General features: G+C 53.2%; 1 protein-coding gene across 1 annotated transcript; it reads left to right on the top strand.

Moving 5' to 3' along the window:
• The first annotated feature begins 3,776 nt into the window (after nt 1-3,776).
• Nucleotides 3,777-10,190, top strand: XKR5 (XK related 5). The gene is made up of 7 exons (XM_005528814.3): nt 3,777-3,859; nt 4,658-4,841; nt 4,943-5,124; nt 5,776-5,985; nt 6,111-6,280; nt 6,810-6,921; nt 7,644-10,190. Exons 1-7 carry the CDS (start codon nt 3,802-3,804, stop codon nt 8,708-8,710), a joined length of 1,983 nt encoding a protein of 660 aa, XP_005528871.2. The 5' UTR covers nt 3,777-3,801; the 3' UTR covers nt 8,711-10,190.
• The last annotated feature ends 1,074 nt before the right edge of the window (nt 10,191-11,264 follow it).

Genomic DNA, 11,264 nt, shown 5'->3' with positions numbered 1-11,264 from the left:
CAAGATCTGGCTTTCAAACCATTGCAGCACCACCTCGGGAAATGTGTTGAGATGAGAAAAACCACCCTGGGCCTCCTCCCTTTGAGCAACCCTTTGGCCACAGCAGCTCCCTCAAGGTCTCTGTTTCCATCTGTTTTCAGAGGTTTTACATTTCCTTACAAACATGAACAATACATCACCATAGAAGTAAAATAATCATCATCTGGAATGATGTTAAAATAAAACCCACGTTAAATGGACAGTTAGTTTTTCTTTGGAAATTCAGCAAGAGGGTTAATGGGCTGTCATTAATTCTACATCATTACTGCTGTTGGAAGGGAAAATCTGGACAATTAGAACATGGAAAAATCTGCACTAGGGAATGGCAAGGAAAAAAGTGAGAGAGGGAAACAGGAATCTAAGAGTTAAGAATAAAAAAGGAAAAAGTGGTTTGGTTGTTTTTCAAATTTTTGCATCAAATCATTTTCATTACTAGGTTACCTGCATGGCACGTAAGATATTTTATGCCATATCCATTTATGGAAATTATTGCAGCCCATGCCCAGCAATTTTAGTCTTATTGTTATTTTTACTCTCTTGCCATGGAGAGAAGAGTTCTGAGCACATCACTCCTAAGCATCCTCCTTTCTCACCAAGGATTCCTCCAATGGCTCCCTGCTTTTCATGCATTTACAGACATTTCTATAAATTCAGGTGCCTGTTGCAAAGGGATCTTCTCTTTTATCCCTCTTTCCTACTTGAATCCTGCCGGCCCCATTCCATGCGAGTTGCCTTTCTCCTCCAGCAGCTGCTGGAGCACGGCTGAGCTCATCCCTGCCAGAGCCTCCCTGGGCTCGCCCTTCATGCCCTGCAGGGATTTTTCTTAGATCTCTTTGTTTTCTTTCCCAATCAAAGCAACTATTTCACTGAGGTTTCCAGCACAGCCTTTTCAGCAGCTTTCAGGCTGCCCGAAGGCTTCTTGTTTCTCTGGGCTGCTGCTTTGGGTGTTTTCTTTCCTTGTTTTTTTTTGTTTTTGTTTTTGTTTTTGTTTTTGTTTTTGTTTTTGTTTTTGTTTTTGTTTTTGTTTTTGTTTTTGTTTTTGTTTTTGTTTTTGTTTGGTCCTACATTGTGTTTACACATAATTGTGCTGTGGTCACTTCTACAGAGCAACTCCCACAAACAGCTTTGGAATTGTGTCCTTTGCACCTAATCCAAGAAGGTAAATGTTCTTGTGGATGCCAGGACCAGCTGTTCTAAGAATCATCATTGTGCAGCAAGAAATATATACATTTTACAGAGGAAAAATCTAATGTCTGCATCTCCTGGCATCATCCACAACCACCGGTCAGATCTGCTCTGCTGCATCACCTCAGGCAAGGGAAGGACCTGCAGGAAATGTGCCCTGGTCCCTGAGTCCTTTAGGGCAGGGCTGTAGCTGAAAGCCTTCCCTGAGGTGTTGTGAGGTGTTTGCAAACAGATGTGCAGCCAAACATCTGGGCTGAAAAGTGTCTCAGCACGTGAGGAACAGCTGGGTCTGTGTGATGTCACCTGTGGGCAGCTCAGCTGGAGCACCGAGTCCAGATCTGGGGGTCCCCAACGCAAGAAAGACCTGGAGCTGCTGGAGAGTGTCCAGAGGAGGCCATGGAGATACTCCAAGGGCTGGGGCCATGGCCAGGGACAGCTTCCACCAGAGCAGATTCCTCCAAGCCCTGTCCATCCTGGCCTTGGACACTTCCAGAGATCCAGGGGCAGCCACAGCTTCTCTGGGCACCCTGTGCCATGGCCTCACCACCCTCACATCCAGGAATTCCTTCTCAATATCCCATCCATCCCTGCCCTCTGGCAGTAAGAAGCTGTTCCCTGTGTCCTGTCCCTCCATCCCTTGTCCCAAGTCCTTCTCCAGCTCTCCTGGAGCACCTTTGGGCTCTGGAAGGGGCTCTGAGGCCTCCCCAGAGCCTTCTCTTCTCCAGGATGTAGCTGTCTTGGAGACATGAGGAGTTTTTTAGCAAGAGAGGCTCCTGGGTGCTGAAATTCAGCAGAGAAAAGTGCAGCCAAACCGGTGGCTGGGAGGCAGCCAGAGCAACTGGGAGCTGGCAGAGAATCTGGGGAGGGTGGCTAGCTCTGGGAATATCTTCTGGAAGGCCTTTCTGGCTTCCTCCTTCTCTGCCTGGCAAAGTTCCGGGGTGATGATGGTGCAGGATTTATTCCTGGCTTGGAACACAGGAGGAGAGACTGAGGAAAGACAGCTGAGACACCTCAGGGTGGGAATGGTGATGATGGAGGGCAGGGGGGATGAGATGATGAGGTTCAAATGTCTTCAGTGGGTGACAAGAAGGGTCACATTGTGCCCGCATGGACCCTGGCAGCACCCACACTGCTGAATTTGCAAAAAATGGTTCTTCCACATCCCACTCTCAGGTCTGGAAGAGGCTTTGGTGCCCATTAGAGGCTGAATTGTGCTTTGTATGCTAAAAATTGGGTTTTCTAGGAATGGGCCACGTGGTATTTGCTGCTGTGGAGGACAGAGACAGCCAAGGCTGAGCTTCACTTGAGCCCTAATTACACCCCTTTATTAAACTGCTTCACCGGAGCTGGGCCCAACAGCCCAACATCATTAATTAATGCAACACAAATTCGGGCAGGGCAGTAGGACAGGAGGAAAAGTGGGTTGTCCTTAACACCCAGAGGGCCCCCAAACCCAATCAGGTGGAGTTGAGGCTGCAAAGATGCCAAGTTCCTGGTAAAAAGCAGTGCTGGAGACCCACAGAGAGCCTGGGGATGCTCCCACGAGTGGGGAAAACCAGGCAAGGCCATTTCTGAGCAGATTGGTGGTTCATGTTGCACAGCAGAGCCTGGGCTTTATTGCCAGAGTTGCAAAAAAACCTCAATAAAATTTAAAAAAACAACAGTAAATGTATGAAAGTCCCGGAACACAGTTACATCCAACAGCCCAGATGATGTACAAGGTTTTGGGAGCTTCCTGCAGCATATTGCAGAAACCACCAAAACCAGAGGTGATATTTTGGCTTAATTAATCCCCCCTTTGTGGCTTTTCCTGTAGAGACCTGCTGGGAATTTATTTTCTAAAAAGCATCAGGGCTGGAGGCTTCAGGGCTGGAAATTGGGATAAAAAGCAAACGCACACAAGAGGGCCCCTGCAACCTCCGATGCCTGGGATGGATTTCACAGCGTCTCTGTGGTAGGGTGGGAAAACAACGGGATTAATTGATGGCTCTGTGCACACCATGTCCCAGCTGCCACCTAGTGCTAGTGCTCATCCCCGCGACACGGGGGACATCGGGGTGGGCTTGTGCCGGTGCTCAACAATTTGGGGACATCGGGGTGGGCTTGTGCCGGTGCACGGTAAGACAGGGGACAATGGGATGGGCTCGAGCCAGTTCTGAAGAACCCAGGGGACATCAGGATGGGTTTGTGCCACTGCAGAAGAACCCGGGGGACATCGGGGTGGGCTTGTGCCGGTGCACAACGATTTGGGGGATGCGGGATGGGCTTGTGGCAGCGCACAGCAGCTCCAGGGGTCTCGGGCTGGTGAAGCCCCGGTCGGTATCTTGTCTCCAAACCCCCAGGGGTGACGGAAGCACCGTGATGTCACACTGCCAGGGAGGGGACACGGGGGGAGGTGCCCGGTGAGGCCGGGGAGGGGCGGAGCGGGACCGGCCCAGGCGGTTCCTCCTTCTCCTCCTCCTCCTCTTCCTCCTCCTCTTCTTCATCCTCATCTTCCTCCTCCTCCTCCTCCTCCTCCTCCTCCTCCTCCTCCTCCTCCCTTTCCTCCCTCCTCCTCCTCCCGGCCGTGCTCCCACGATGCGCGGGGCCGTCCCCAGGCTCAGCCTGACGCTGCTGGCGGCGGAGAGCGGCGCCCGTGAGTGAGCGCGCAGGATGCGCGCAGGATGCGCGGGGGCCTGGGGGGCTGCGCTCCGGCGGAGGGGAGGGGAAAGGCGGATGGGATGCTGGCAGTGATGCCTTTGCAGCCACCCCGGGGGTCCCGAATCACCTCCATGTACCGGGGGAGGTGGGGGAGGTGTCATCCCTGTCATCTCTTGGGGAGATGCGCGGTTCTGCTCCCGCCATCCCCGCGGGTCCAGCCGTCCTCTTGGATTCTTTTCATATTTGAAAAATCGATTTACTTTTTTTCCCCCCCCACCCCACTTATTTATTTATTATTTGTTTATTTTGGAGCCCGAGCTATTTATCAGAGCCTTCCTAGGGCCGGGCCCCTCGGTGGCGGTGGCTGTGCCTCAGCTGACAAAGCCACCGGGAGCCGGCAGCTGCAGATAAGCCCAGGACAAGGGCTGCGAACCCCCTGGGCGGGCTGGGAGATGGGGTTCTGGCGGGAATGGCTTTCAACTGACAGAGAGGAGGTTTACATCGGATATTAGGAGGAAATTCTTCCTTGTGAGGGTGGGGAGGCGCTGGCCGGAGAAGCTGTAGTTGCCCCTGGATCCCTGGAAGTGTCCAAGGTCGGGTTGGACAGGGCTTGGAACAACCTGGGATAGTGGAAGGTGTCCCTGCCCATGGCAGGGGTGGAATGAGATGAGCTTTAAGGTCCCTTCTCACCCAAACCATTCTGGGATTCTGTGGTTATGAACGGCACTGCTCAGTTGCTGGGGGTGGGTGTGGCTGTGTTATCCTTCATCATCACCTCTCTGCCCTTCTCCAGGGCTCTGTGCCATCATCCACTACCTTGTCCGTGGGCAGCTGGGCTGGTTTGGGCTGACCATCGCCTGCCTGGTGCCCGGCTACGCCGCCCAGCTCCTCAGCATCCTCTGGTTCCGGGCAGACGGACACGCACCCGGCTGCTGGCTCCTGGCGCTCCACCTCCTGCAGCTGGGCCTCTGGAAGCGGTGAGGGACGCTCCCCGCGATCCTCCCGACCCCCACAACCCGGGTGCAGCCCCAAACTTCCTCAAACCAGGGCAGGCATCCCGTCACGGTGACTCTTGCAGGTACTGGGATGTTCTGCGGGCGGCGGCGGCGGCGGAGACGGGCGGCGGTGCCGGCGAGGTGCTGGCTCAGCTCGGGGATGTTTGTGTGCTGCGGCTCCTGGAGGCCCTGCTGCAGACCCTGCCTCACCTTCTGCTCCAGGCCTATGTCGTGATGGCCGTGGACCCAGCAGGCTTCATCCCTGGTGAGTTCCCAGGAGGATGGTTCAGGTTGTAGAGGGGGGATGCGCTTGGGTGAGGGGTGTGCGTGTCCTTTGGATGGAGGAATGTGCTGCAGAGGGACTGGGAAGCAGCAGGGACAAATGTGGCTGAAAGATTTGCTGTGGCTGAATGCAAAGGTGGCTGCTTTGCCCCAAAGGTGAACTTCCAGGTGTGCAAAGAGGGATGCTGTGGTGTAGAGTCATGGCATGTAAAGGTCACACTCGCTCATTGTACATCTCTGGTCTGATGGCCGTGACTGGGTTGGAGCTGCCCTGGGGCTGCAGAGCTCTGTCCATGGAGACAGCATTCAGAGGGCATCCACAGGGAAATTCCAAGTGACCAGATTCAGTTGAAATACTCCAGTTTCACCCCTGGTAATATTCAAGTCAGGTTGGACAGGGCTCTGGACAACCTGGTCTGGTGGAAGGTGTCCCTGCTCATTGCAAGGGACTGGACTAGACGGCCTTTAAGGTCCATTCTGTGATTCCTTGATTCCATGATTCACTTGACAGGCTCAAGGGGTGTCTGGCTTGAATGGGGGTGCCGTGCTACCAGCACCTCCCTAACACAGAGAATTGGCCCTGCTGTGCATTTGGGCCTCCCTCAGAGCCCTGACTGCCCCTGTCCCCACACAGGTGTCAGTGCAGGGCTGTCCCTGCTGTCCCTGGCCTGGGCTTTGGTCTCCTACAGCTACTGCACCTGCCTGCTGAAGCCTGGGCACCTGAGCCCGCCGGCTGCCGTCATCCTGTGCCTGCTGCTCTGGAGGACAGGGATGCTGGGCACCCGGGTCCTGGCCCTGGTGCTCTTTGCCAGGCTCTATTCCTTCTGGGTTTTCGCTGTGGCAGGTGAGGTCTGAGCTCCTGTTCCCCACATCCCACCCCGGTGTCAGCCCCGTGATGCTCCTGCTGCTGGGACTGTTTGCAGCCTCCCCCAGGAACAGCTTTGCAAATTCAGTCTCTTCTCCCTGCAGGGGTCCACTGGCTGCTCATGTCCTTTTGGCTGGGGGCCCAGCAGACCGATATCGTGGCTCAGCCGTGCCGCTGGAGGCTCTTCAACTGCTTGCTGGGAGCTGTGTACATCTTCTGCTACATCAACGTCAGGCCCGGCCCCTCCAAGTCCAGGGTGGCCATATTTTATGCAGTGAGTACCTGGAATGTTTTGTATTCCACATGGATGCAGCTGCTGGGGACAAGCAACAGCTTCAGACTCTCCACTTTCATCTCTCACATCACCACTTGCTCAAAATCCAGCGTTTTACTGTGTCCTGACAAAGCCAAGTGGTCACCAAGGCGGATGTGCCTTCTGCACTGTCTGTGACTCCTTAGAGGCAGCCTTACAATGTCAGTGGTAAAAAAATATGTGAAGACCTTGCAGAAAGTTCAGTTTGACAACTTCTGTGTTTTAAATGATAAATTAGGTACAAAATATAACAGGGGAAGTGCTCAAGGCCAGGTTGGATGGAGCTTGGAGCAGCCTGGGATATTGGAAGGTGTCCCTGCCCATGGCAGGGGCTGGAATGAGATGAGCTTTAAGTTCCCTTCCAACCCAAACCATTCTGTGATTCTAAGAATCTATGAAAATCTAGAAAATTGATGTTTTCTGTTGTGAGAGGCACATATAAAGCCATCAGAAGGATATAAGCGATGACTCTCTTCCCTCTGCCCTGCAGATAATGCTGATGGAGAACACGCTCCTGCTGCTCTTGGGCACCCGGTTTCTGCAGGTGGAGCTGAGGAACAGCCTGACTGTGACTGGAGCTGTCATGTCAGGGTCTGTAATAGGTAAGAACATTGATTTTAGAGCCTGGATTACAAATTTTGAGAGTAGTTTGAGGAAATAAGTGTCCAGACTCCCATCCCAAGGCCCTCTCCAGCTCTCCTGGAGCCCCTTTGGGCACTCAAAGGGGCTGTAAGACCTCCATGGAGCCTTCTCTTCTCCAGGTGAGCACCTCCAACTCTCCCAGCCTGGCTCCAGACCAGAGGTGATCCAGCCCTTGGAGCATCTTTGTGCCAAGCAGGGTCATATTTTCCCAGAGGGATGGGGGCAGAGGGAGATGGTGCAACTCCCCAGACCCTCAGATCAACTGTATTAAAGAAATGAGATGGAAAAGGAGCAATTCCCGTGGTCTTGGATGAGTTTAGGGTATAAGTGGGAAGATGTCTTAAAAACCTGCTGATGTCTCATTTAAAGGTCAGAGGATGGGGTGCTGTGACATGGAAGGTTTCCTACATCACACATCTCCCTGCTGGGCAACTTTCGGTCTGCAAATTAATCCAGATTAAATTTGGGGTTGAGTGTGCACTTCCTTTGCCAAAATCTGCTCAAATGGGATTCTTGCATCTTCATAAATGGTTGAAAGATGTGCTGCTCATACACCTGATTCCCAGCAGTGTCTTTGCAAAGGTCTTGTTGATCTGGAGGTGCAGCAAGGCCTGGCCTCTTCTCCACACCTGACCAAAATGCTGCTGGGACTCCTCAGTGACACTTTTCTGCTCCTTTCCAGGTGCCACAGCTCTGGTGATTTACTACAGCCTACTCCATCCCAAGTCCACAGAGATCTGGCAGGGATTCCAGGAGACAATCTGCAGTGCTGCAGCACTTGGGGATGAGGAGGTGTCTGGAGAGAGCTCCCAGGCTGGGCAGAGTTCAGGGACTTTGGGAGATGAAGGGTCCTTGCCAGGGGAAGGGACCAAGACAGAGCCCAAAAACGAGACCAGCTCATCGCTGCTGCAGTCCAAAGGGTGTTTGGAGGACAGCTGGACAGACCATCACCACTGGCTGCTGGTGAAGCTGGCCTTGAAGACAGGAGATCTGTCCGTGATCAACGCAGCTTTTGGAGATGGTGGCGTGGGAGAGGCTTTTCCTGGAGGATGGGTGATGGAGAAACCGCCTGGTGTTGAGCCTGGGGCAAACCTTTCCCTCCCCATGAGGGACATCCATCCCTCTGGGCTGGCAGTGGGGAATGGAGGAGGCATCAAACCCAGCGCTGGCACTCTGGGAATGGCACAGGAGGATGGAGCAGGGCAGGAGCCTGATTTTCCCCCATCCACATCCCATGCCAGTGGCTTCTCCCCGGATTCAACCGAGAGCTCCTCTGTGTATTTCAGTGCAAGTGCAGGAGGCATTGCCTCTCCTGGGACAGGGACAGCCACAGCCATGAGCACAGCCCTGGTGCAAAGGGACAGCAAAGCTCAGCCTCCCCCAGGCTGCCTGGGAGAAGGAGGAAGAGGAAGAGGAAGGGATTTATCCCTTGGGATGGCCAGCATCAGCCCAATCATGGGTGCTTGTGCCCACAGGTGTTTGCAGAGAAGCTCTTCCTTTGGCAACACAGGCAGCTGTGGGGTGGCAGGTCCCCCCAAAGAGGGCTCAGAGCCCACAGGGACAGAGGGTGCCCTTGTGGGGTGCCATCACCTTTGGGACACCCACCCTTGTGGCCCGCAGGGGACTGTGGTGAGGAGCAAGCTGAGGTCACCGTGCTTCACCTCCACCCCCAAGGCCAGCTCTAAATGCCCCCAGCGAGGACTGGGGGAGCTGGGAGAGGGGACAGACCTGTCTGGGGTACCAAAGTGACCCTGTGAATGGCTGCACTGTCACCTTGGGTCAGCCTTGGGGTGGCTGTCTCATCAAGAGGCTATGGCAGGAGGTGGTGGGACAAAGACTGTCTCCACGGTTCCCCTGCCATGGGGCAGATGTGCTCCTCCATCACTGATCATCATCTTCCCTCCCAGTACATCTTCTACAGGCAGTCTTGAAGAACTTCAAAAGCCTTAAAAAGCCCTAGAAGTCCAGGGCTGGTTATTTGTTGAGCTTATTTATGTCACAGACCTGCCAGGCAGCCAGATCCTTCTGCCTTTGGTGTATTTGTGACAATGATTTCAAGTCTGTCCTTTAACCAGTGCCTGCACAAGCTGCTGGCCTGTCCCAGTGTGGAGATCTGGTTGCTGTCTCCAGGAGTTGCAGTGCTGGCCAAAGCAGTTTTCTCAGGACAAATAAGTGCCTAAACTAGAAAAATTATGGGTTTTACTCTTGGATGACCTTCCAGGCAGAGTAAGGCCTCAAGTAAGGCTCAGCATTGCTTGATTTGTTTTTCCCCACCAGGTTTATCTTGAAGCCTTTACCAGCTCCATTTTTTGGGGGTCACAGGATTGCAGATCCTCTTCATGCTGCAGACCAGAACCTCAGAACCTGGAATTACAGCCAAAAGCCATGTCCTGCAGCTTGCCCACTGTCCAGCTTCCTCAAGTGGTCTTTTCTCTCCAGCCTCCTCCTTGTCCCCTTCCAGCTGTGGATCACAGGACCCCAGAATTATCTGGGTTGGAAAGGACCTGAAAGCTCATCCAGTTCCAAACCCTGTCACATGCAGGGACACCTTCCACTAGACCAGGTTACCAGGTTATAATCCACATCTGCCTGGATGCTCCCTCCCTCCTCAACTTAGCCTCAGGCCAAATCTCAAACCAGTTCTACTGCTGCCATAAAACCCCCGGTGCAGGCAGGGTTTATTTGTGTCAGGAACGAAAACTGTCAATATCACAGTCTCAGAAATAGCCAGTGCTTCCCACCAGGCTGGCTGGGCATGGATTTGTGCCCAGGGCACAGGTTTGTGCCCAGGACACGGCTTGATGTGTTCATTGAGATGTGATCAGCTGGATTCACCACCAAGCTCCTGAGTGCCAGCTGCAGCACTTCTGGCTGTGCTCTCCAGCTCTTGTCCTGCTGTGGGCAGGAATCTGGTGCTGCCACAGGGCAGGAAAGGCAGCAGGAAGGGCACAGACATGTGATGAATTATTTAAAAAAAGCCTCCATGATGCTTTCACTGCTCAGGGCTGACCCAGCCAGACGTTTCCTCAGGGCAAGGAAAACCCAGTTGGTGCTGAGTATGGAGTGAAGCCACATTCCAAGGGGGTGAAGGCTCCCTGTCTCCATCTGGACCCCAGCCCCCCGATCTGTGGCTGTGCTCTGCAGGCAGGAGCAGTTCCAGTGGCTTTTCCAGAGCCCTTCTCACTCTGTGGATCACACAAGGCAGCGGTGCTGCCAGGCCGTTAAAGAAATTTTTATCTAGCTTGGTTTTCTACTTTTGATAATATATAATTATTCTTGAAAATACCCCAAACCAGCCTTTGCTATGTCTGTGTCTCATATTGGGGGTGAAAATAAGTGTGGAGGGGGGGTCTTTCTTCCCACTCTTGTCTCTTGCAGGCCTAGGATGAGTTGTCAGGATTTCCAGTGGGAGGGTGAAGAAGGAACCTGGGCAGCAGGACCTGAAGGAATGGCGTGAAAATGTGTCAGGGAAGGCTAAGGCTGGATGTTAGAAAAAGATTCAGCCAGCATGAAACTGTCCCATAGGCCAATCAGGAGAGAAACATAATTTTGAGAAAGTAAAGAATACTTTTGTGTGCAGGAATCAGGTGTAAACGTAGACTTTGATTTCTCAGAGCACATCCACAGTGCAGAGGTGCACTGTGAGCTCATAGCTCTGACCTCAGATGAGGTGGAAATCCTGGGTAGATCAAGGAATGGCAAAAGAGAAGGGAGGAATCTGGTGCATGAGGACTGGGGTAGGGATGAGGGTGTTCGTGTGAGGATTGTGTTCCCATGGCTTTGCTCTCTGATGATGAGAGCTGGTCACTGGTGAGCAATACTCCCACTCCCCTTCTCCTTGGGAGCAATGTGAAATCAGGTGGGATAATATGGATTGTCTGTCCTTAAAGGCTTCCAGCCTGTGTGAGAGCCCTGTTGCACCCAGGGTCCAAGTCCTGTGTGCTTGTACAGTCCCAGCACTGAGCCACGGGTCTCTGCCTGTAGGAATAACATGTATTTAATCAGAGGATCCCAGAATAAGTTGGGTTGGAAAGGACATTAAAGATCATCTCATTCTAATCCCCTGCCATGGGCAGGGAGAGCTTCCACCATTCTAGGTTGCTCCAAGCCCCATCCAACCTGGCTTGGGACACTTTCAGGGATGGGACAACCACAGCTTCTCTGGGCAGCCTGTGCCAGGGCCTCCCCACCCTCCCAGGGAAGGATTTCTTCCCTATATCCCATCTGAATCTATTCTCTAGTGAATTCTAAAGCCACGTTTGAATTAGGAGGACTCCAGCAGCAAATCACAGCTTGGGACACC

This window comes from Pseudopodoces humilis, chromosome 3 (genome assembly GCF_049639895.1).
Source record: "Pseudopodoces humilis isolate 2021_Gansu_Grassland_sample_001 chromosome 3, ASM4963989v1, whole genome shotgun sequence".
NCBI classification, from domain to species: domain Eukaryota; kingdom Metazoa; phylum Chordata; class Aves; order Passeriformes; family Paridae; genus Pseudopodoces; species Pseudopodoces humilis.
Note: the sequence above shows the minus strand (reverse complement) of the source record. Positions and strands in the feature narration are given on the sequence as shown.